Source organism: Pistacia vera, unplaced genomic scaffold, assembly GCF_008641045.1.
Source record: "Pistacia vera cultivar Batoury unplaced genomic scaffold, PisVer_v2 Contig169, whole genome shotgun sequence".
NCBI lineage: Eukaryota > Viridiplantae > Streptophyta > Magnoliopsida > Sapindales > Anacardiaceae > Pistacia > Pistacia vera.
In genome coordinates this window covers 967719-992883 of record NW_022195779.1, presented here as the reverse complement: position 1 = coordinate 992883, position 25165 = coordinate 967719, and the positions used below count along the sequence as shown (strand labels likewise).

The following is a 25165-nucleotide window of genomic DNA, read 5'->3' as shown; positions in this document are numbered from 1 at the left end:
TACTCAAAGTTCAATTATGTTTGTAAATTTCTTTGTGCAAAGGGATAAAATGGTCAAAACGTCTTATAAGTAAGGGCAGGATGGTTAATTAACATTAATTAACCATCTTCTTCATCTCCCTTCCTTCAATTGCGACTATCGTTTTTGCGCCGTTGGCCGATTCCGGCATTGTTGCAACTCCCTGCCACCACCATCTTGTTCCTTGTGCCTCGCATATCAAAACCCGTCTTTCACCATCCTCATTGAACCCACCATTGGAGTCCTCATGTGTGCGTCCCCTTCTCTGGCCTGTTTTGGCCGGAACCCCTCCACCAGCTTCCCCACCCTCCATAGACCAAAACCCCCAACGTTCCTAAGCCTCTCCTCCCACCATTCACCGGCCACCGCCTTATTAGGCTTTCATTGTTCTAAGCCAAATTCTGGTGGCTAACGGTTGTCAAAATTCAATCCAACACCACCACTTGAACCATCGAACTCCACAGTCCACACTACAAAACCCCCAGACCCCCGTCACCTGTTAGCCCGTCAATCGTTGGCCGAACTTGCCTCCACTATCGTGACTGGATTTTTCTTTTTCTGTGAAATTGGCTTTGATTTGATGTTTCTTTGAGACTGTTTTGGCTTATTGAATGTTTAAGGATTGATTGTGTTGGTTTTCTAGGTTGTTTCCATTGCCAGCAACAACCATTTTGCACTTTCTCGTCGGCGCACGCCAAGTGGCGCCAACTACTGAGGGGTGATTGTGGGTGGGGGTGAAAGGGGTTTTGGTGGGGGGATGGCAATGAGTTGAATGGTAGTGACAATGTCAATTTCTAGTGTCACAATTGGCCGAAATTTGGGCTGAGGCGCACGAAACCTTGAATTGCAATGGTCGACGAAATGGGGTTGATATTTGGAAGGAGTATTTTTGTCTTTATATGAATATCATTGTTTTCAATGGGAACTGTTAACAAGATTTAGCATTTAAGTTTCAAAATGGTATTTTAAAAGCAAAATGTGATTACATAATTATTCGGGTGGGAAAAAGTCCTCTTTTATCATTGATCTATGAGAGCATAGGGGAAGCTGATGGGGAACAAGAAATAAGACATTCCGCTGCTTGACTACAGTTGAAGTTCTGCTTCAAGTGATCCAAAGTGAAAGATCTGTTAATAATAGGAGCAGCTAGGAATTTCAGTATATATGTTTATGTTTTTTAAACTCTTACAACATTTTTCAAAGCTAAAACTCCAATTCATGGTAACACATGAAATTTGCTGACCAAATCTTTAGTAATCAACAAAATCATGAAATTTGCTAATAAAATCTTTTAGTAACATTAACAAATCAAGTTGACCATTCTAACACAATCCTTGCCAACCACCCACTGAAAATTCATAACATAATAAATCTTAAAATATATAGTTTTACATTATAAATTTGTATCGGTATCATTGACAAAATAATGAATTACATTACATAACCCACCAAGAAATAAATAAATCATTTCTTAATTTTACATTAAAAAATAAATAAACAAAAGAGGGAGATCATCACTCACAGCCAACTTATATTCCCATTTTCACATCCTCCCGGCACTTTTGGGCAGCCAAAAAGTCTACGAAGTACGAACCACTTCCCTCACTCCCTGCCCAAACAACTCAAAAGCTGCCCGCTTAGCTGTAACTCATCTTCACTTGCTTCTATTCAACAAAAAGGAACAACAAATAAAATTAAAATTCTCTCCAATGTGCATTTGTGCTCTGTAATCAATCATATGTGCAAGAATTCTTGAGCGAAATTGCAACATTGATCTTTTTAGGATCGTAGGTAAGAGAACACTGTATTTTCCTGTAAAATTTTGTCTTAACCAATTTCCCCAAAACGTTAGCCCTTGATCTGACCACGAAGTTCAGATCAAGAGCCACTGGTAAAGTTGTGGTGCCTGTTGAACTGCTCAAGCCAGCTCCACTTCCATATAATGGAATCTTATTACCCGTCACCACGACAGTAACTGTTCTCTGACTTTTCCTTGATTGATAGAACTCCTTAATCTGCAATACCATCTCACCACATTAATCAAACAATAAACTCAAATCGGTTTTATTGAGCACTAGATGGGAAAAGGATTTTTGTGACTTACCGATCCTGAGGCTACAGTGATCTGAGAATAGCTTAGATCTAGAGGAGTTGATGTTACATGAACTCCAAAGAATGTGCCAGTATTACGATAAATTAATTTTACAGTAGAATTCATGGTGATCATATCAGTTGCCACTCCAGTAGAATCTGAACCAGCTTGAACCTTTAATTGTTCAAATTTTATGCTCTGCAACATCAAAATGCAAATCAATTAAAACCCAGATTCAACATACTCAAGCAATTATAAGGAATTGCCAAAAGGTAACGTGCCAAACAAACCTTCATTGTAATCTTGGGTTTCTGGGGCTTACTAGCACCCCATAGAATCAAAGAGAAGAGAGAAAACAAAACAAAGAAGCCAAGAACAAATGCAAGAAAATAGCATCGACGAGGAAGACCCTTTCGGCGCTCTTCATCTTCAAGAAGTCCCTCTTCTTCAATTACATCACACTCTTTCCATTGCTTCTGTCCCTTCCTCTGCCCGCCTCTGGACCCATCATTAGGAGAGATCTTGCGCGATCCAGGCTTCAATGACCCAGAAAACCGGCTCGATGAGGACTCACGCGAGTGGCGGCCCACGGATGAGTGTGAATGTGGGGGTGAGCCAGCGGGGCTAAGGACTGGCGTAGAGTGAAAGGACGTCGTCGTTTTCTCTCCATCGTGGGAATCTCGTGATGGACTTTGCACGTAATAGACAGGACGGCGTGGAGATCTATTGGGAGATGATGTGGCGAGGCTTGTTACCTCTGAGTCAGTCTTTGCGTGCATTGTGTATTCTCAGTTGTAGAATTGAAGCTGAATCGCTGAATGTAATGGCGTACTTTATCGAGGGATTGTTAATGATAAATCAAGAAACGAGTTCAGTGCAGAGCTAACTGTAACGCGTGGAATATTATTGGCTTACTCCAAGAGGAAAATTTTGTAGACCGGAGAGAGAGGAGGACAGAAAGTATAGGATGTCTGCGTGTGCGTAAATCGTAGTAGTTGGGGAAACGAAGCAGCCAAGAACTACTTACCCGACAGCCACGTTACAGTTGTCACCGCACTTTTAATATACTAATTAATTATTATTCTGTGCACCGCTAAGAGTTAGAGCTGGGGATGTTTCTGCATCCAACGGTCTGGAATGGATCATCCAGAGATACGTTTGATGGTATTAAGATACCAAATTTTTTTTTTTTTTTTTTAATTATTAAAAGGCAGTTGCACAATGTGGACTTAACTTCTTTGGAAAAAGTTGTTATTAGATGATTAATTGATTATGATCATCGTGAATCATAACACACTTATTTTTTCTTATGTAATATTATGATAGAAATTGATTGATTAAATATATATTTGTGAATGTGGGCAGTGAGGTACACGACAAACAACCACGTGAACCCATATGTCAAAATACCATGTTTGGCGAATGTGAATTGTCATAGAGTATAGTTTCTTCTCTCACTGTATTCTTAATATAAGCTGTTTAATATTCTTGCTTCTTCTGTGGGCAAGTACGCAATATTCTATTTTTTACATTCACATGAGATGAAATGCATTACACAAAATTGAAATACTAACCTGATGTTTAACAACTTTGGTGAAATACTTCCTTCAAATAAATTGCAGGTGGAAGAGTTGGGTAAAGCAATTTCGTAAAAATTGAGACATGAAAGAGTGTAGCATAATAAATGATGAAGAGCCAGTGTCATTAGCACAAATATGTTCAAATTAGGAAAACAAATTTATATTTCCAAATTTCTTTGCTTCTTTAATTTCTGGACAACTAGGTGATATGGTAAAGCAATGAAACCGAAAGAACGGGTACTGGGATATTGGACTTCATGGATATCAAAACCAAATGAGCCGCCCACGAGCTTATGTTCATTGGGGTCCATCAAAAAACTAGTTAGGTATATTTGGTCGAACGCTTTTAGGAAATTGACCCTGATCCATGTGTTGGTTTAAGCTGGGCCAACTTTTAGATAATTGTGGATCATGAAGCCCATGATGATAGGCTTAATAACCTTATTCAGACGGACCCAAGCCACTACCATGACTATAGAGAGATGAAACCAGTACTGTTTTCTTGAAATAATATTCGGCATTGAACACTTTGCATGCCAGCTGAAACCCCGTTTAATAGAGTAAACAACTTTATCCCACCCAAGTTTTGGCTTCAATGGTATTTTCCACTCAAAAAGTTTTAAAATACCATTTTCCTACCCAACATTTATATTTCGTTAATACCTAAAATATACTTCACTTTCTCAGCCAACGTTCAGCGAGTTACCATAAGTCAAGGTAAAAGGGTTTTTGTAGAGTAAAGACTGGTGAATCGAATATTAGTAATTGATTGAATATTCGCCATTGGAAATCATATAAAAACAGAAAACTTTAACTTTATGATGATCGATAATCAGCACGAAATTAGGTATCAGAGTAAGGGAGTTTTGTAGAGAAGAGACCAAATAATCAAATTGTGGTGACAAAGATGATTTTTGCCGTCAAAATTGACTTTGAGTAGTAATAAAATATTAATTTTAGATAAAAAAATAGTATTTTAAAACTTTTTGTGTGGAAAAATGTCATGAAAACCTTGGGTCGGAAAAAGCCGTTAACTCCCGTTTAATAATATAAAAACTTACCTTTTCCACCATAAGCGCATGATGATCAGATCTTGCTGAAATAATACAGATCGACTACATCAATTTTGAAGGTGTAGAAGTGACTCCATTTGATCTTCTCAACCGACAAAGTGATGGACCAGAATTGGACGTTTGTGGGTTTTAAAACACCCTTACTGTTTAGTGCAAGTATTGTTATGACCTGGAGATTTGAATAACTGATATTATAAGCCCAAATTTTATAATATAATGAGATTTTCATCCAGAAGACAATTGCCATTAACTTAATCCATTATTTGACACACAAAATTTGACAAAAAGACACAAAAAATCCTTTTGTTTTATCAGATTATAAATAAAATAAACAAAACAATAATTAGTTTTAGTAAATTTAAAAAAATCTGAAAAATGTTTTTCGTAAAAAATATAATTTTATCCAACAAAATAAAAATTATTTCTTATTATAAATTATTATACCTTTTTTTAATGATATAATAATATAAAAGATGCAAATTATAAAATTAAGAAAATAAAATATAGAATCTTAAACAAAATAGATAAACGTATTTTATTAGATAAATTATTTGTTTACTCTATCCATTTGTTACCCATGTTCAATTATCATGTGAAAAAAAAAAAACACACACATTTGTTTTTTAAATTTGATTAATTTTTCAACACATTTCTAGTTTTATCTCTCCATCTAAAGTATTAGACTAACGACGGTTATTTATTTTTTTAATGAAAATGTCGCTATATATTATAATATTTGGGGTTGTAATGTCACTTGTTTAAGCTTATGGATCTAACTTTATTTTCACTAAACCTTAAAGGTATTTATGATTTAAAGCCAAGGTTTCTGTATGTATGCCCCCTTTTACAGCTGCAAAGGCATCTTTCTACTCGTGAACGTAGGAGCATGGGCTGAGCTTGCATTAAAAAATAACAAATATCGGTTGAACCAAGAAACGCGGAGAAATTTCTGCATGTATGTTTTGGACATGGGATACATGATGGACTTCAGATAATTACGACTGGGCTGTGTCAACCTCCTGTCAATGGCTCGATGCCACAAGAAGTCAACAACCAACTAGACTGTCAACACCACAACAAGTCAACAATCAACTACAGTTGAAACCATTTCTACCCAAATTAAAAATATTACTGTCTTTCGTGGAACTTTTCGAACTCTATTTTATTTTATTATCTTATTCTATAAAGTAAAAAATATGTTTGTTTTAATATTATTATTCAAGCCAAAATCCAATCATATTATATTCTAACTTAAAATATTTTATAATTATCTTTTTTAATAAAAAATTATAAATTAATAAAAACACTCTTATCCACGCAAATAATAATCATCCACTAGCAACCATCGTTAACACTGGAATGATGCATAATTGACTAAATCTAACTGATTGTACGTCGATTTGATAAAAAATGGTCAGATCTACAGTTAAAGATTTGGTCGTTAACAATGACCAAATAATAACTATAGATCTGACCAGATATACGTTGGATCTGACCAAATTGATATATGGCTAATCAGATCCAGTCCATTATGTACCATTTCGACAATGATAGAGGAACAGTTGAAATTAGAAAGCATGAATGGGGAGAAATATACTTTAACCAATTAATAAATGGCACATTAATTTGACCCATTTGCCCTCCACGGTTTTTGTCACTACGGCAAAAGGAGACCTACAATTGCCAGCATATTGCATGACATAAGACTGCCTAATTTTCAACGGAGCGTGTCATGGTGCTACTAAACACAACATTATTGAATAATATGTCAGATTATAGATTTTGGATGAAAATTCAAGTAAAGTTATTTATTAATGGATAAAGTTGAGAAGTTTTGGTTTAAAGATTGGAAAGATATCAGTGGTTGGTAAGCTATATAATCACGATTCACGGGCAAGTATATGTATGATTGTACGATGTAATATCGTGAAGTAGTGGTGCAAGCAATCACAGACGTGACCCAAACCATGTTAGTATTATATGGTTCACCATTTATTAAAAGTCTAAGGTGGTTGTAACACCCCTTCAGTATTTAGCATATATATTTACTTGGAATAAAACTATAAAAAGAGGTGTTGCTGGAACTACGACAATAATAACACTCAGTAACAGTGTAACATTAACAACTGGCAAACCTTGGGGAAAAAGAGTGGAAGACATGAAAATCCTTATCTTATGACAAAAGAAGTGTGAATTTTGCGCATGTGAAGTCATTTTCTACCCAGGCTATCTTAGCTTGTAGTGTTGTGACGTGAAGAGAGTGAGAAAGGACGACCACGATAGTGTGTTTTTTTTAATTAAATTGCAGTGTCATTAAATAGTATGGGATGATAGGGTAAGTCTCCGGTGGCCATCTCTATTTGGAATATAGATAAATCAAATTCAAGACCTCTTGAATAATACACCGAAGAGTCTTAACTGACTGTTTGGTTATCTAATGATGATTGTAAATAATTAATTTGAAGTAGTTGCTTGGTAATTTAAAACTGTTAGAATACTGCATGTTTATTATCAAAGGCCTTACACTTACGCTACACTTAAAACATGCATACCTAGAACGAATTAATTATATTAACGTTAATAATGAAATCCAAATTATTGTATTATGTCAAGTCAATTCAAGCCAACCAAAAATCATTCAAATACCATCAGATCCCGTGATCCCTTCTTGTAAAGCAGTTATTTGTAATAGGATATATTAATTAGATGCCTGGTAAGTTTTGATAATGACATTCATAAGCACATGTAACTATGTAAGATCCATCGAACAAAACAATCTGGTTCTTGCTCAGCTGGAGAACGATTCTTGTGAAAATGTGCAAGTATTAATAATAATTTAAATAGTTGGTGTATTATTTATAATTGTTTTTAAAATGGATACAATCAACAACACCACATATATAACCCTATCCAAATAATTAGTAGCAAGCATCTCCAAGCTTCATCACCAACTATTTTTTAATGTATATAATCTTTAATTAATCTTCTTCTTCCTACGAAAGCTCCTCTGTGTTGTCTGTGCTCAGTCTTGTGACTACGATAGGACTTTTTACCACATGTTGACCTCCAGTCTCAGTCCATGTCAGATAACCAAAAGCTACCTCTTCTTCCATCAGTTTTGGACCTTCTATTACCAGCTTGTAGCTTTGCTTCTCATTTTTTCCTTTGAAAATCAACTTATCGGGAGTGACACTCACTTTAAACCCTTTCATTGCTGTTACAGTAGCGAGGTAAGTTGATGTTCCCTCTCCAACATTGGTCACTGTTCTTTTAAATTGCACTGTACTCTTCGGTTCGGATTTTGAGTCATTTCCGTTGAAGAAAGCAATAAAAGACGGATAGTTAATATCCAAAGATGACACTGAACAATTGGTAGAAGATGACCTTGTGATTGTTTGAATTTGCTTCATGGTGAAGTTTAATGCACAAAGAAGACTAACATAATCTTCCAATGTTGCATCATAAATAAGGCCGGGTTCTAATGCTTTGTTGGGATTGATGTGGCCAGCTCCCATAGCTAGAGGAGTGGCAGGTTCGTTATGTTTACCACTGTCTTTAATAGGAGCATTTGTGTTATCAACGGAATCTGATGAGGTCATGATGGCTGATCGAATGGCTGCAGGGCTCCATTCCCGGTGTACTCCTTTCAAAAGTGCTGCTATTCCTGCTGCATGTGGGCACGACATGGATGTCCCTGAAATCAAATTGAAATTACTAAACAGAAGCTCCGAATTCACCTCTGTCACTGCAGTCTTTGAAGGCCATGCAGCCAACACTAAATCCCCAGGAGCCATAATGTCAGGCTTCAAGACAAACGGGCAGCTCGGGGATGGCCCTCTAGAGCTGTAGCTAGTTGCAGTTGGTGCTGGTTTTCCTCCCAAATCTGTTTTTCGAAACTCCATACTTGCTTTTGGGCCTGAGTTGCTCTTTATGTAGTTTAGGATAATGTCAGCATTTTTGGAATTCATGAATATTGCCGGAAATGAGCTTTGCAAGAAGGATTCCGAGTTATCGATGTCTGATATGAAGACACCTGCAGCGACTTTAGCCGTTTGAATGTTATATACTTGGTCGCTAATGGATTCATTCTTGTCTTGGCACACAACAATCTTTCTTCCAACTTTCTTCAATTCAGTCAAATTGAGACAGTCATCCATGAAAACAACAGGGACTTGGCTTAAAGACACATTCCCCGGATATAAAGAGGAGCCCTTGACTTGAACTCCACTTCCTAGAGTTAAAATGGAGCCAAATTCACGATCCATTGTACCAGCAGCAACGGTTAGGACCCAAGGTATGCCATTGTGTAGGGTCCCAAAGAATGGCCCTTGGTTTCCAGCAGAAGTAGAGACGAAAATATTCTTCTCAATGGCTGCAAATGTGGCTATGGCAAGGGGGTCTTCATACAGAGGAATCCCATCCAAGCCCAATGACATTGACAAAACATCAACGCCATCAATAATTGCTTGATCAATCGCAGCAATAATGTCAGAAGTGAAAGCACCTTCTGCCCAAATGGCCTTGTACATGGCCACTCGTGCCTGTGGAGCCATACCACTTGCAGTTCCTGCGGCATAATCAAAGTATGATACACCTTCAACAACACTTCCAGCTGCTGTGGATGACGTGTGAGTCCCATGTCCATCAATGTCGCGGGTAGAATTCATGGATATGGTGGCATTGGGATTTTTGGCAATCAGGCCTCTGTTGAAAAATCGAGCTCCAATTAGCTTCTTGTTGCACAATGAGGAGTTGAACTGGGTGCCAGTCTCGCATTCTCCTTTCCATTTTGATGGAATTTCTGTCATTGCTCTGTCATTAAAGCTTTCGCTCTCTGGCCAAACCCCTGTGTCCACCACGCCAATTATAACATCTTGGCCATATTTTGATAGTGGCCATAGCCCTGATTTCGATTGAAGGCCAAGAAACTGAGATGAATGCGTTGTGTCTGGCTTAACAGGTAAGTCTCTAATGGACGAAATATAGCCTGGAGAGGTTTTCAAGACCTCAAGCTCAGCAGAAGTGAGACTTGCACTAAAACCATTGATAACATGATTATAACTGTAGAGGAGTTTGGAAGAGGAGAAAACATTGCTAGGGGGATTGGTGTCAGCTCTAACAGTTGTAGAGACAGATTGAAGAGTGGCTGAGTACCAGTGATGTTGGGCTGAGAAGGCTTTTGGCATAGCCGATAAGTCCATGTAGACAATATAAGTATCGGGTTTTGCTAATGTGGAGATGAGGTGTGAGATAGAGGTAAAGGAAAGCCAGACATACAAGGCAAGTTTATGAGTAGCCATGGAAGAGAATTAGTTAGAAAGGTGTGTGATTTCTGAAAACTATCTTGAAATTGGTTCGCTTATATAGAGTTGAGAAGTATGGGAACCTCAAGAAATCCTGATTTCTCCATATAATTTCTCAACTTGTTTATTACTTTTTCCGTATTTTATCTAGCTATGGGACCCCCTATTATAAATGCCCATCTTACCAAGAATTTGACTCTCAACAAATATAATTTTAGGTGCCAATGTCTTTATTCATTTGCTGCATACAAGCTTGCTCACAGCTATGGATGCTATTCTCCATCACCGTGTTGTACCCGGTGTCTCCATATTCCACCAAAACCTACTCAATTGGCGCAATCACTTTGTGTTGGCCATTTCGCGTGGTGGCTGCAGAATGGACGGAGCGTATTAGACCCTTCTTGTATGGACCGCTTTCCCGTCAAATGGTTCGTCTTCTAAGTGGAAGAAGTTGAAATTGATATTCCATCAAATTATTTTGCACTAATTATGCGGTTATTTCTCTCGTCTTCGTTGTCAAGTGTTTGAAAGATAATTACAGGGAACACGTACACGACTGATGACTTGGATTCCTCAGCTTCATCAGCCAAGGGTGGAGCAGATTGGCTAGACCAAGACAAAATTTAGTGATTACTAATTAGAGGCATCTCAGAGCCCCCACCATGTGCCCAGAATAACACAAATCATCTGCCAATCAAAAATACTATTGACCTGTTTGAACAAAGATAAAGGAACCCATGTGGCCGATAGAAAAATCTATGAACAAGGTTGCGTGAATTTTAATTTCAATTTTCCCCCAGTCAACTGTCAAATCAATTTGAAGTCTGTATAGCTAGCGTTTTTTATTATGTGGAAGTTTCTTTCTGTACTGTTTGTGCAGAGGGAAAATGTTTCATTTACCAGCTTTTTGTTGCTTTTCAAGATATTATAGAAACACATACAAGAGAGATTCATTGTAAAAATTCAAGTGTAACAATAGTAGAGATAAAATCTTAGTGCAAAAAAAGGTTGTAATCACATTGATTGATAGTAGATGAAATTAGAAGCAATTATTGATGTTTACATTATATTTTCAATGGAAAATAGACAGGCGCTTTATCACACGCATAAAAAGAAGAAAGAAAGTGAGCCTTCATATAAAAGGTTTCATAAATTATTTGTGCTAAAAAGAAGAAAGAAAGTGAGCCTTCATATAAAAGGTTTCATAAATTATTTGTGCTAATCATGGAGAGTTTGTTTTGAATTGTTTCTTTGGTTATGGGTCACTTCAGTCTTCTTTTATTAAGTTAAAGTTAATTGTTTTTCCTTTACAATTGAAGTTACGCAAAGTAAAAACTCCCAATTATTACACTATTCCGATATGACAGACTCGTTTAAATTGTGAAGAAATTGTCTGGTATTAATGAATAACTTTTTTTTTTTTCTTCTATCCACAAAATTGAAAGTCTAATATTTGCATTTTTTTTTTTTTTTTTTGGGTAACAAGGTATGTGGGCCAGTTTGTGCACACCTTAACTAATCTCTAGAGTCTATTGAATATTTTTTTGGTAACAGTGTATGCGAGCCAATTTGTATACATCTCAACTAATCCATAGAATCAATTAAACACCTTGCCAATCTGTTTGTGCACACTTTAACTAATCCCTGTGGTCTATTAAACATCCTACAAACCTAAATGATTATGTAAGTCATAATATTATTAAGGTAAGTAGTCTCAAGGTTTGAACCCAAGAATTTAAAGAAATGAATCATCTTTCTTGACCGCCAGACTAATCTCTTGAGGTTAATATCTACATATTCATTAAGTGAAATTTTCAAATATTGTTAAATGGAACTGGAAGTCTTCTGTTGAAAGTAATGGTGTCTATTATCCATCCGGCCCCTCCAAGAAAAAGTGTAAAAACAAACAGTGAAGCATGGATCCATCTGCTTCCCAATGCCAACTATTCTGTTATTGTCAATTTAGTTATCAGTGGAATTATCTGTATAATGGGTGTCAAAATCCGTGTCATTATGGCGGCCTTATCTATATGAACGGTAAATGTGAATGATGCTAATGATAAGAGTAAGGCACCTAGCTCAAACGCAATTGGTTGTAGATTTCATTTGGGGAAATAATTTGGTTAGCCAATTCACGTTTCTTTTCCACCTATAGCCAAATTGTACTGATAATGTGGTCCTCTCCTCTGTTCAGGGAAAAAAGAAGAAGCCAAAGGTTACAATTCGTTGTGTGAGGTTTGTTGGGAGATCAGGGAGTGGATTTGTGTAGAAATGGGCTTGGTGGACATTGTAAAAAAATGGGTACAATTATTGTTGAGCCTTTCTGGGTTTGGCTACGGCCTCTATTTAAAGTCCATTAATTTTTTTTNATTGTCAATTTAGTTATCAGTGGAATTATCTATATAATGGGTGTCAAAATCCGTGTCATTATGGCGGACTTATCTATATAAACGGTGAATGTGAATGATGCTAATGATAAGAGTAAGGCACCTAGCTCAAACACAATTGGTTGTAGATTTCATTTGGGGATATAATTTGGTTAGCCAATTCACGTTTCTTTTCCACCTATAGCCGAATTGTATTGATAATGTGGTCCTCTCCTCTGTTCAGGGAAAAAAGAAGAAGCCAAGGTTACAATTCGTTATGTGAGGTTTGTTGGGAGATTAGGGAGTGGATTTGTGTCGCAATGGGCTTGGTGGACATTGTAAAAAAATGGGTACAATTATTGTTGAGCCTTTCTGGGTTTGGCTACGGCCTCTATTTAAAGTCCATTAATTTTTTTTTTTCTGCTCCTAAATGGGGCTACGGCCTCTACTTAAAGTCCTTTCTCTTCTTCATATTAATAGGTAATTACTTCGTCATCGCAGCAAGTAGGGATGAAAAAAAAAACTGAAAATCAGACCGAACCGAAACTGGTCTAAAAGTTCGGCTTTTTTTCAGTTTCCGTTCGCCATATTTTAAACCAAATATTCGGTTCAGTTTTTTGAAATAACAAAACCAATTAACCGAACCGGATTTTTAAACCAGTTTAATGAATAAAAAAATAATTTTATATTTTTTAATCTTTTAAAAATTTATCCCTAGGTCTTCACTAATGTAATTTTAAATTATTAATACTTGATGTATATTAAAATTATATGAATTCAAATGATTCAATTAGAATAAATATAACTTTAATTCAAGTTAAAAGAAAACCTAGAAAAAAAAAGGGCCAAAGTGGAGGGTTTGACCGAATTGGGCCGAATAAATGCAGTCCATCATAATTAACCAGTTTAAAATTGGTTAATCGAACCGAATTCGATTCGGTTTATAACCGAAATCGGATCAGTTTCAGTTCAATTTTTTTTTTAAAACTAAAATCCGGTTCGGTTCAAGACACCGGTTAACCGATTTTTTCCACCCCTAGCAACAACTATCGGTTTCGATTCAATTTTTTTTTTTGAATTGAAATCCGATTCGGTTCAAGATACCGGTTAACCGGTTTTTTCCACCCCTAGCAACAACTATCGAGACTGTTGAATACCAGTTGGATTCCACGGCAGTGCCGCATTTAAAAAATCAAGAAAACAGATCATATAGTCTTAGAACAAATTCTTTCAAGGCTTCTTTTCTTGAAGATCATCTTCAGATTTCTTAGCTTGAAGAAAGTTTTAAGTCGTCTTTTAAATTGTAAAATATAAAGGTTAGTGTTTCTTTTTCAAATTAGTATTTAAATTTTACATACAAGAATTTATAAGAGCTTACAAATAATAATCATCTTTTAGTAAAAAAGAAAAGAAAAAATAAAAAAGAGATGAAATTGAACAAATTTAACTTTTACACAGAAAAATTAATTTTTATTAAGGAAAAATTGAAATTATAATTACAAGTATAGATAACGTTGACTCTTAAAATTAATTTTGGATAGAAACTCTTAGGTATATTATTCAAGAGGTCTTGAATTCAAGTCTTTTCTTGATTGTTTATAGGGATAATCACTGGTTTAAATCTCTTCTCGGTTGTTAATAGGAGTAGTCACTAGAGTACTTATCTAACTGGTAGTTTCAGAGTCTCAGGTAATTAATTGAGGTATGCGTAAACTGAACAGAAATCATGTTAAAAAAAAAAAAAATGTTAACATTTATCCAAACGAATGGCCAGGCATACTTAGAGGTTAAGGCAAGACTTTTGTGAGTGACGACTTAAACAGAGGCCTCAAATCGTAAAATATCTTAATAATGTTGATTCCCCACACATCACTCTCAAAGGAAATGAAGATGCAATTTCTAGCACGGCAATATTCAAAAAGGTTAGCTGAAGAACAAAGCAAAAAACATAGAAGGCATCGCTTGCTGGCATTTTGGACGGAAGTTAGTTTTGTCAATCAGTGCCAATGGGGTCGTTTAATGAGAAAAAGCATTATATCAAGATTCAATATCTGATTTTGCTGGCAACGTGTCCGATATATTCCAAAAACAAAAAGACAATAATAATGTAGAAGATTCATAAATAACTTGTTTTGATTCATTTAGATGTCTATTATTCCAATACTCATGATTAGTAGACATTTTAAATCTCAGTTAATCGTTAACATAGCATCCATGGATCTCTATCCATTCTCCAAGAACGTCCCACAAACTGACATACTTAATCACTCACAAAGGGTGAAACAGCAATCGGGCTCCTGACAGTGTGCATTCCGTTTTCTTCAACCCAAACGAGTGCACCAAATGATACGTTTTGTTCATCATCATTGGCGTACTTTATAGTGAGGCTGTAGCTCTGCTTCTCGTATATCTTTTCGAAGACCAACGTTTCTGGTGAGACCGTAACTACAGAACCCATTGGAGCACTGACCCTGGCCTTATAAGTTGCAGCGCCATCTCCCACATTTGTCACAATCCTGTGAAATGTCTCAACATATGATGTAGTTTTGTTATTGTATAAAACAATAAAAGACGGATAATTAAGATCAGAATTGGGATTTGAGCAGTTGTAACTGTTTGATCTCGTAATCACCAAAATTTGCTTTGGGGTGTAATTCATAGAACATAGGAGATCCGCATAGTCTTGTGGGGTAGCGTCATAAATCAAGCCTGGATCAAGTGCTCGATTAGGATCAACTTGGCCAGCTCCCATGGCTAAAGGTGAAGCAAATGTGAAATTACTAAGACCGTTGTCTTGGATTGGATTTTGAGTGTTATCCAATGGGTTAGCTGTGGTGACCATGGCAGACCTAATTGCAGCCGCACTCCATTCAGGGTGCGCGCCTTTAAGGAGTGCAGCCACACTAGAAGCATGAGGGCAGGACATTGATGTCCCAGAGATCATATTAAACTCATTAGACAGGAGTACGTTTGAACCAATTCGTGCTACAAAGTCATTTGGAATCCAAGCAGCCAAAACCAATGACCCTGGTGCCATTACATCTGGCTTTAAGATGCCTGGATAGCTGGGTGATGGTCCTCTAGAAGTATAGAAAGCTGCAGCCGGGGCAGGCTTTGTGCCCAGAATGGTTTGTTGGAACTTGATGCTTGCTGAAGCTTTCTTATCAGCTGTAACATAGTTGATTACAGTCGGTGCATCCTTGGGGCTAATCATAACAGCAGGACAACTCATACCACCAAGTTCTAATAATTGAGGATCTTCTGAAACGAATATAGCTCCTCGAACCTTTGAATCACCGATAGCATCTATTTGATCAGATACAAACTCCGTTTTGTCGCATAAGATGATGACATCAACTGGGGCTTTAGCTAACAATCGTGTTGAGTTGCATGCTGAGAAAGTCTTGTTGTAAACCAACGGCAAATTTTCAACGAAAGCATTAGCCGGAAAGAGGGTCCATCCGATGATGGTTTGTCCATTCCCAAGAGTTAAAGTTCCAGCAAATGAACGATCAATTGTGCCGGCTGCAACAGTCAAGACCCAAGGAATTCCATTGTGCAAGGTCCCTAGAGATGGCCCTGCATTTCCTGCTGAAGATGAGACCACCACACCCTTCTCCATGGCAGCAAATGAGGCTATTGCAATAGGATCTTCATACAATGGCACTCCATCGAATCCCATTGATATTGAAATTATATCAACACCATCAGCAACGGCCTGGTCCATGCCAGCAAGAACATCAGAGGCATAGCGTCCTTCATCAAAGATGACCTTGTACATGGCCACCCTGGCACGTGGCGCCACACCTCGTGCAGTACCTTTAGCATAGCCGAAGAATGAAGCATCATTCACATAATTCCCAGCAACAGTGGATGAGGTGTGTGTCCCATGCCCCAAGGTGTCTCTAGTAGAATTCATGCTAATATTAGCCCTCGGATTTGCTGCTAAAATACCCTTGTTGAAATATCTAGCTCCTATAAGCTTTGAATTACACAGGGAGGAGTTGAACTCTTGTCCAACTTCACATTCTCCCTTCCACCTGGCCGGAACCGAGCTCATGCCATCATCTTTATAGCTATCACTCTCGGGCCAGACACCAGTGTCGATGACACCAACAATGACATCTTCACCATAATTTGAAGCGGGCCAAAGGCCGGTGGCCGTATTTAGGGAGAGGAATTCAAGGGTATGGGTGGTATCAAGTGTTACAGTCTTATCTGCGTAAGCTGAGATGAAAATTGGCGAGTTCTTTAAAGTTTCAAGTTCCTCTTGAGATAAAACTGCACTGAAACCATGAGCAACATTGTCATAAGAGTATATAAGAGATGGTGAGGATAAAGCTGTGTTTACAGACTTGAGGGAATCCATGATGGAGGAGTACCAGTCATGGTGGTTAGAGAAAGTTTTGGGAATGTGGGACTTGTCCATATGGACTATATACGATGATCTCTCAACTGAACTTGAGTTAGCATGGAAAACCAATAGAAGCAATGCCAAAACCAAAAGAAACAAATAAGAAACCCCATTAACAAATCCCATTGTTTCTTTAACAAGAAGAATTGGCTTTGGGTTTGAATGAATGGAGTCTATGATATGCTTATATAATGAGTGAACAGAACATGAGTTACTGTACTGTTAAGATTGTGAGATAAAAGGGCATAAGCGGCCCACATTTTAGCTGGAGCGAATCTTCCTTTCCGCATTGGGCAACAAGTTTAATAGGAGGAGAATTTAAGTTTATATAGATTCTCGAGTTCGAATCCTCACGACTGTTAATAAGGATAGTCATTGAAGTTTTTATCCGGTCAATAATTTTAAAGTTTTGAGAAATTAGTTGAAGTGTATGTAAACTAACCTAAATATTTGCCGTCATAAAAAAAAAAAAAAAAAAGTTTAATAGGAAGAATTACTTATATACAATCATTTAGCTGTTAAGTATATATATACACGGTTTTCTTTATTATTAACAAATCAACAATAAAAACTTTTGGGAGCATATAAAATCTGACATCATTTCATGGTATAGAATTGTATAGTACAATATTATGACATATGCTGCAGTAAAAAATCTCCCCATTATATATTTGATTATTTCCTTGCTTCAGTATTCTGTCAAGACTTGCGTATAAAATATGAAGTCAATTCCATCGAACTCCCAATCTCCCATCATGCAGCAACATTAAATGTTCTAGCCATGTGAAATAGAAAACTATGGGATTAATTGCAACTTTTTCTAATTTCGGGTAACAGAAGTGGATGCCATGCCAAAAAAAACTGATAGATTAAAGAAGAACATAGCATTTATTCTTAGGTCATTCAATTTCCCAGCCCGAAATAATAAAATTTATTATGACAAGTTGACGACCTAATATCTCTCCAGTAACCTAATCCACTGTAAAACTAATTCTGACTAAAGAGTTCACCAGCCAATCACAGAAGGTGAGGTTGGCATAGTGTTTGGTTGTTCTACAATCTTACGTCAATAAATAGGAAAATGAGAAAAAGAAAAAAAGAAAAATGATGTCGAAAAAGGTCTTCACCAAAGTGATTAAATATGTTGATGATGCAACTCACTTCGTGCCTGTTTCTTTCTTAACTGTCCTGAGTCTGACAATTACAAGGCTAGGAAACTGCAAGAAGGAACACATGGTTCGACTGAAGGTGTGGATCCCAAAGATGGGTAATTAATAAATAATGCTGATGGCGATATTAAATTATTCTATTAAGGGAGCAAATCCAATCCATATTTTATATTTATGCCTGTCCAACTGTGATCAGTAAAGCCATATTGATGTCCGCTTCTAGCCTGCTTTAGGTTGCCAATGCTTCACTGTATTGCATACACCGGTGCGTCCAATGTTATATAGAATAGTGCTGGATTGGCTTAAAATGACATCAACGAAGAACAACGCTACAAAATCAATCAATATATATCACAAAACTTATAAGGTCTGCCAATCTAAAAGAGGTTTCTTCTCCCACTGAGAAACGAGAAACAATTGCCTTTGCTTAGACGACAAGAATTGGCTTTGAGATTGAATGGAGTACATGATTTGCTTATCTAGTTAAGGAAGTGACAATGAGTGACAATTAATACTGTTGATAATATAAAAGAAAATATAAGTGCCAACTGTTGTAATTGCTTGAAGTTCGATGGACAGTTAGCAAAATTGTTAAACATATGAATAAAGATTAATACACAACCTAATCTTATAAATTTTCTCTCACATCTTTGATGTGACAACTCGTAATTGGTCAGTTAGCAATTAAACAGACGAGACCCATAATGAATAGGTAGGATCCATTTGTGTAATTGGGCAGATATGATCCAAAGCGAGTAGACAAGACCCATTTGCGAGCCGGCTATGAACAAAGTAGAAATCAATTTGGTAAAGTAATGTGTATTTTCTATTATGGAAGAAAGACGAAGTCAGTCTTTTTATACAAAGAAAAGTAGCTATTGACGACTGTAGACTATTGTCAAACGAACAAACAAACTACTTTATATATCTAACCAACTCAACTTAATCTAACTAAATAAAATAAAATATTTAATTTATACAGGCCAATTATAAATTATCACGTCGATGTTGTAAGTATAGTATTGTCCTAAACAAATATACATGAACTATTTTTTGTTACATATTATTGTAAGGGATCAATAATATTTCCCTTACATTTTGCTAACACATATAATTTAATTACATGTATAGCATTCAATTTCATATATTGGTACTTAACTTGTAAAATATACTATACTTTTTTGGTCACATATAATGTCACATTTCTGGTAAATGACATATATGTTGCAACATTATGAATTTATGATATACTTTCTACTTTGAATGCCGTGGTCTTAATGTTTCTTCCTGTTAATATCCTAACAAGACTAAAAAAAATTAAGTCAATTATCATAAAAGTCACATCATGTAGCTACTATAAATGTTGTAGCCCATGTGAATGAATAACACAACTCTCTGATTTCAGGTAACAGAAGTTACAAATGAGGCCAAGGATCATTGCAGAGGGTTGCCAGTGATTGATTTAAGAACATAATTGTTTGAAGAAAGGTTACCATTACTCTGTTTTCCAGATTTCCATTCTTAAATATTTAATTCCAGTTAAACATTAACTATGTTTCTCAAATTTTATATTAAATGTTGCTGTCCTTTTTAATGTGTTTGATATATTTCATTTTCGAAGTATAGTAATAAAAAATAGATATATTTTTATTTTCTGAAAATTACAATTATTAAATAATAATCTTAAAACATTAACTTTGGCCAACTCTGTTGCCAAACAACAGGCCATTGTCATCCAGCGACGATAACGCATGTCTGAGGACATAATCGATCACGAACGGATCGACACGAGTTAATCGATACATGTATATCGGTTTATCGATGATAAGTGCAACATTTGGATGAAACTGGTGACAGATTCGACGGAATTTTTCCTCCTCTGTTTACCGCGTTTCACTACATTTGAGGCAAGGAAAATTGACAAAGGCATAAATCAGGTAATATTGGTCAGTTTGACATGGAACATCGAGAGATAAGAGTGGAATAAAACAGGAACAACGAAGATAATGCTGCTATCATTATTTGCATATCCCAGTAATTTCATTCTTAGGCCATTCAATATTAGGCAAAAGCAAAAGCCAACCCAAAGCAGAGTAGCCTTATTGCATGCAGTTTCATTTAAAGCATCACAGATATTATTTAACTTTGTTGAATGCTTGCACTCTAAAATTTAAATAACCAACTCTTGATATAATATAAGGAACTACTTAGTCTTTAAGTCAATTTCGAAGAAACCTTCTGGAACGTGGATGAATATACATCGTAATGTACAAAAACCAAACTGCCGACTAAAACATTTTCGAGGAGAAAATCCAATACATATTGACAGTAATGCTAATCCAACAGTAGATAAGTCATAATTAAAACGCCGTTAATGTCTGCTTAAGGTTGCCAATGCTTCCTTATATACATGCACTGTTCCTCGAAAACCGTCATGAATTGGAACAAATATCCTCTGTATTAAACCAAGTGATTTTATACAGCCATTTCTTGAGGTTGATAGTGAGATCACATAGTCAAATAATCCCTTATTCAATTTTACGGTCAGAACTGGGGTTGATGGCTGTAACAATTGTCACAGCTCACTAACACCATAAAATTTCATTTTGTAAATTATTAGTGATAACTTGGTCTGCAACACTTGATGTCATGTTATCAAATCAGGATAATTTGTCCAACATCCCCACTCGACTTATACAGCTCCACTTCTCCCGCCATTCAACCAAAACACAAACCATTGGGATAGCACATCAACCTCCGAAGGTTAATTTCAATGATTCCAAGTTACGAGTATGCAGTAATTACCTTGTGACCTCAGGACTACCACTAAGTGCAGGCAGAGGAAGTCATGATTGGTGGCTTTTTACTGAGACTGAATTCTCTATTTTTTATTTCAGAGTTCAGTTTTTCCTTTGATGTTTTATGTTTACCAAGTGAGGAGACGGCAAGTAGATAGCATCAAGAAAATCCCAATGAGGACTGATTATTTTATATGCAGGCCACTACATTATCAATTTGCAGGCAGAGGAAGTGATGATTGGTGGCTTTTTATTGAGACTGAATTCTCTATTTTTTATTTCAGAGTTCAGTTTTTCCTTTGATGTTTTATGTTTACCAAGTGAGGAGACGGCAAGTAGATAGCATCAAGAAAATCCCAATGAGGACTGATTATTTTATATGCAGGCCACTACATTATCAATTTGCAGGCAGAGGAAGTGATGATTGGTGGCTTTTTATTGAGACTGAATTCTCTATTTTTTATTTCAGAGTTCAGTTTTTCCTTTGATGTTTTATGTTTACCAAGTGAGGAGACGGCAAGTAAAAAGCATCAAGAAAATCCCAATGAGGACTGATTATTTTATATGCAGGCCACAACATTTTCAATTAGCTGACATTGTTCTAATCTCATAATGCTAATCCAAAAAATGGCTAATTCTTCCTTCGGAAGAATGAAAAACCTGAAATTATATCAGTTTACCCTCAGCGCTAGTTTCACACCACAAGCTGCATGCCATGCTTCATGAGATGACAGCGGACTTATCATTGACAAATAATGGAAATAAATCATTAAACAAACAGAAAAGTCGAGAGATTTGACGGAGATTTATGTCACTCACGCTAATCTAAAAGAGGCCTTCTTAAACTCCCATACGTCTGAAAGGATGTGGCAGAGTTACCGCAAAATTATTGCAGAGAGAAAATGTTGTTTATAGACATGCCTTTGGTTTGGTATTGGCAATACCTCCTATTTTGTTAACTGGCTACAAGCCTTTTGTGTCAAACAGAGGCCATAACCTAGCTACATCATATAACTATAATTGGTAAAAATAATGATTCAAACTACGGATTTTCAAATATCACAAAAAATGCGGATTCTAATGTCAACTACACTTACAAGGCAGGTTAATTAACAGATGTGGCAACGGACATTAAGTATCAGACGAGCTTCAGCACCAAAGCAACAAAGAACCGATATGTATATAGTATTCATCTGTTATATTGGATCTGGATAGTTCACCTCTATACTTCCTTGAGATTTACTGGCTTTGGAAGCTGATCCAGTGGGGGACCTAACAAAGAAAAGGGTAGCTGGAGAATATAGAACTTCACTATCAGCTGAGCAAAAGTGTCCATAGGACTTGTCCATTTTTGTATGCAAATAAAAAACGGAGAAGAGTATTATATTTGTGAATTGTGATGCTAACATGAGCAACCGAGCGTACTCAAACGTTTTATAAAGTACAAATGCATCCATTCATGAACCCACTATCGAAAAGATCGAAGACAAAAGACATGGAATTGTAGTTAACGTTTTATAATTAACAAGGATGACTTCTTGGTCCAATAGTTTCTTTACATCGCATTATAAATTTTCCAATTTTTACAATCTTCTCATCAATCTCCTAAGCACCTCATCCATGACTACAAAGATATTCTACCGTCATCTTTTGCTTCATGTATTGCCTTGTCTACTGTTATTACTGGGAATCAGCAATGCGGTGTCAAAAAGTGAAGACTACCAGACATACATCATCCACATGGACCATTCTCAAAAGCCTGCATCTTTCATAACACATGAGTCATGGCACCTGTCAATCCTAAAATCATTTTCATATCCTGCTGATAATAAAGAAATGTTATTGTACTCATACAATCATGCCATCCATGGTTTCAGTGCCAGGCTGACACCCTCCCAACTGTCTGAAGTTGAGAAATCTCCAGCTCACCTCGCTACATACCCAGAGTCCTTTGGCAAGCTATTCACCACTCACTCCCCGAAGTTTCTTGGACTAAATGGTAACTCTGGCTTATGGCCTGCTGCATCATATGGTGCAGGTGTCATCATAGGAATTATTGATACTGGAATTTGGCCGGAGAGCGAGAGTTTCAATGAGAAGGGAATGCCGCCAGTGCCTCAACAATGGAAGGGCCAGTGTGAGAATGGAACAGCATTTAGCCCTTCTATTTGCAACAGGAAGCTCATTGGTGCTCGCTCTTTTAGCAAAGGACTGCAAGCTGCGGGTAGAAATATCTCCAAGTTTGAATATGACTCACCAAGAGACTCCGATGGTCATGGAACTCACACATCATCCACAGCTGCTGGTAACCATGTACATGGTGCTAGTCACTTTGGATATGCAAAAGGCACAGCAAGAGGAGTAGCACCACGAGCACACGTCGCCATGTACAAGGTCCTCTGGGCAACAGACACATTTCAGAGTGCAACAAGTGATGTACTTGCTGGCATGGACCAAGCAATTGCCGATGGAGTTGATATCATGTCATTGTCTCTGGGCTTTGAACAGACACCTTATTTCAAGGATGTTATCGCCATTGCTTCTATCTCAGCAGTTAAGAAAGGAATTTTTGTTGTTTGTGCTGCAGGAAATGATGGAGGTCTTCAGACAACATATAACGGAGCACCTTGGATCATGACTGTAGGAGCTGGCACACTTGATCGGATTTTCCATGCGTCAGTTACTCTCCATAATGGCGTAACCTTAAAAGGAATATCGTATTTCCCAGAGAGCATTTACATTACTAATAAACCATTGTACTATGGCAAAGACGATGAAAACAAAGCAATATGCAACAGGAAAGCATTAGATCCAGAAGAGGTTACTGGAAAGATTGTCCTCTGCGATTATACCACCGAAACTGACGTTTACGGACAACTGGTGGAGGTTGAGAGGGCAGGGGGATATGCAGCAATCTTCTTGACAGATTATTCAGATTTAGATTCAAGTGATTACAAGATTCCCAGCATGACACTGCCGACATCTTCTGGGGTTTTGATCCGACAGTATGCGACGGGGGTAAGTGAACCAAAGGTTAAAAGGATGCAGTTTATTTTGACGGAGGTTGGTACAAAGCCAGCACCTCAAGTGGCCTTCTTTTCTTCAAGAGGACCAGACCCCATCAACCCAGGTATTCTAAAACCAGATATTCTGGCTCCAGGAGTTGATGTGTTGGCAGCAGTTGCACCTAATGTGCCCTACACTGAAGTTGGCAATTACGATTTGGTGACGGATTATGCATTATATTCAGGTACATCAATGGCTGCTCCCCATGTTGCTGGAGTCGGAGCGTTACTAAAAGCCGTCCATCCTGAGTGGAGCCCAGCAGCCATCCGATCAGCTATAATGACCTCAGCTTATACTATTGACAATACTGGTGCTATTTTGAAAAATGAAATGGCTGGCTTTCCTGCCACACCAATAGATTTTGGGGCAGGTCATATCAACCCAAACAAAGCCATGGATCCTGGACTCATATATGACTTAAACTTTCAAGATTATGTGGAGTTCCTATGCGGTCTAGGCTACAATGACAAACAGATGAAAACTGTCCTTCGACAAAGTGAGTGGAATTGTAGCCAAGAACCGAATACCGACTTAAATTACCCTTCTTTTATCTTATTATATAACAATGAAACGGTAAAGAATTTTAGCAGGGTTGTTACGAACGTGGGACAAGAAGAATCAGCATACCGTGCAATTTTGGAGTTCCCAACTGGAATGAGTATTAGTATAGAGCCTAGCACTCTAACATTCACTCAGAAATACCAGAAGCAGGATTTTGTTCTAAGTGTAGAGATTGACAGTGAAGCTCCAAGAATGATATACGGTTATCTCAGATGGATTGACCAACATAACCACACAGTATCAAGCCCTATCATGGCCATCAAAATCTAGCTACAACACATTCATTTTCAGAGTATCATGATTTTCTGAAGCGATTTTTATATTTATACGATCATCATCACCATCAATAAATCAATAATTCAGGGTGCACTTGGCTCATTATTATGATATTTTCTACAATAATATTTTGAAAAAAGTAAAATTGAGTGGTTATTACTATGTAAGATTTAAAAATTAACAAAAATACCCTATATGTTTGTTTATTTACTAAAAACCCTTATAATAAAGTATTAAAAATTAAAAAACACCTTCATCCACTCATTAAATAACGACCGCCGCCTACCACCGTCGGAGGGTGGCCAAAGTCATCGTATCGACGCACGACTGGTTGGATTTGGCCGGTCGTGTGCTGATATGGCCTTTTCTGGCCAGATCTACGGTTAGATCTGGCTGCATTTGGTCGTTAACAATAGCCAATGATATGATCAGAAAAGGCTAGATCGACG

The 25165-nt window shown here is 37.0% G+C and overlaps 3 protein-coding genes across 3 annotated transcripts; 1 reads left to right on the top strand and 2 right to left on the bottom strand.

Moving 5' to 3' along the window:
* Window positions 1–1385: 1385 nt before the first annotated feature.
* LOC116125652 lies at window positions 1386–3126 on the bottom strand. The gene is made up of 3 exons (XM_031411374.1): window positions 2401–3126; window positions 2123–2308; window positions 1386–2033 (listed from the first exon to the last, which is right to left on the bottom strand). Exons 1-3 carry the CDS (start codon window positions 2887–2889, stop codon window positions 1749–1751), a joined length of 960 nt encoding a protein of 319 aa, XP_031267234.1. The 5' UTR covers window positions 2890–3126; the 3' UTR covers window positions 1386–1748.
* Window positions 3127–7619: 4493 nt separating this feature from the next.
* On the bottom strand, window positions 7620–17012 carry LOC116125611. The gene is made up of 3 exons (XM_031411305.1): window positions 14694–17012; window positions 10606–10672; window positions 7620–10072 (listed from the first exon to the last, which is right to left on the bottom strand). Exons 1-3 carry the CDS (start codon window positions 16970–16972, stop codon window positions 7757–7759), a joined length of 4662 nt encoding a protein of 1553 aa, XP_031267165.1. The 5' UTR covers window positions 16973–17012; the 3' UTR covers window positions 7620–7756.
* Window positions 17013–22431: 5419 nt separating this feature from the next.
* On the top strand, window positions 22432–24799 carry LOC116125688 (subtilisin-like protease SBT3). Its single transcript, XM_031411417.1, has one exon. The coding sequence runs from the start codon at window positions 22434–22436 to the stop codon at window positions 24708–24710; it is 2277 nt and encodes a 758-aa protein (XP_031267277.1). The 5' UTR covers window positions 22432–22433; the 3' UTR covers window positions 24711–24799.
* Window positions 24800–25165: the final 366 nt, after the last annotated feature.

What these genes read in the sequence shown, in the direction of transcription:
- LOC116125652 (XM_031411374.1), bottom strand. Translation starts at nt 2,889, where the DNA reads ATGCACGCAAAGACTGACTCAGAGGTAACAAGCCTCGCCACATCATCT. An exon ending in AACCCAAGATTACAATGAAG is followed by an intron (nt 2,309 to 2,400) that starts GTTTGTTTGGCA and finishes TTGATGTTGCAG; the next exon opens with AGCATAAAATTTGAACAATT. An exon ending in TCACTGTAGCCTCAGGATCG is followed by an intron (nt 2,034 to 2,122) that starts GTAAGTCACAAA and finishes ATGGTATTGCAG; the next exon opens with ATTAAGGAGTTCTATCAATC.
- LOC116125611 (XM_031411305.1), bottom strand. Translation starts at nt 16,972, where the DNA reads ATGGGATTTGTTAATGGGGTTTCTTATTTGTTTCTTTTGGTTTTGGCA. An exon ending in TCACCCTTTGTGAGTGATTA is followed by an intron (nt 10,673 to 14,693) that starts AGTATGTCAGTT and finishes GTCTTGGTCTAG; the next exon opens with CCAATCTGCTCCACCCTTGG. An exon ending in CAGTCGTGTACGTGTTCCCT is followed by an intron (nt 10,073 to 10,605) that starts GTAATTATCTTT and finishes CTTTCTAACTAA; the next exon opens with TTCTCTTCCATGGCTACTCA.
- LOC116125688 (XM_031411417.1), top strand. Translation starts at nt 22,434, where the DNA reads ATGACTACAAAGATATTCTACCGTCATCTTTTGCTTCATGTATTGCCT.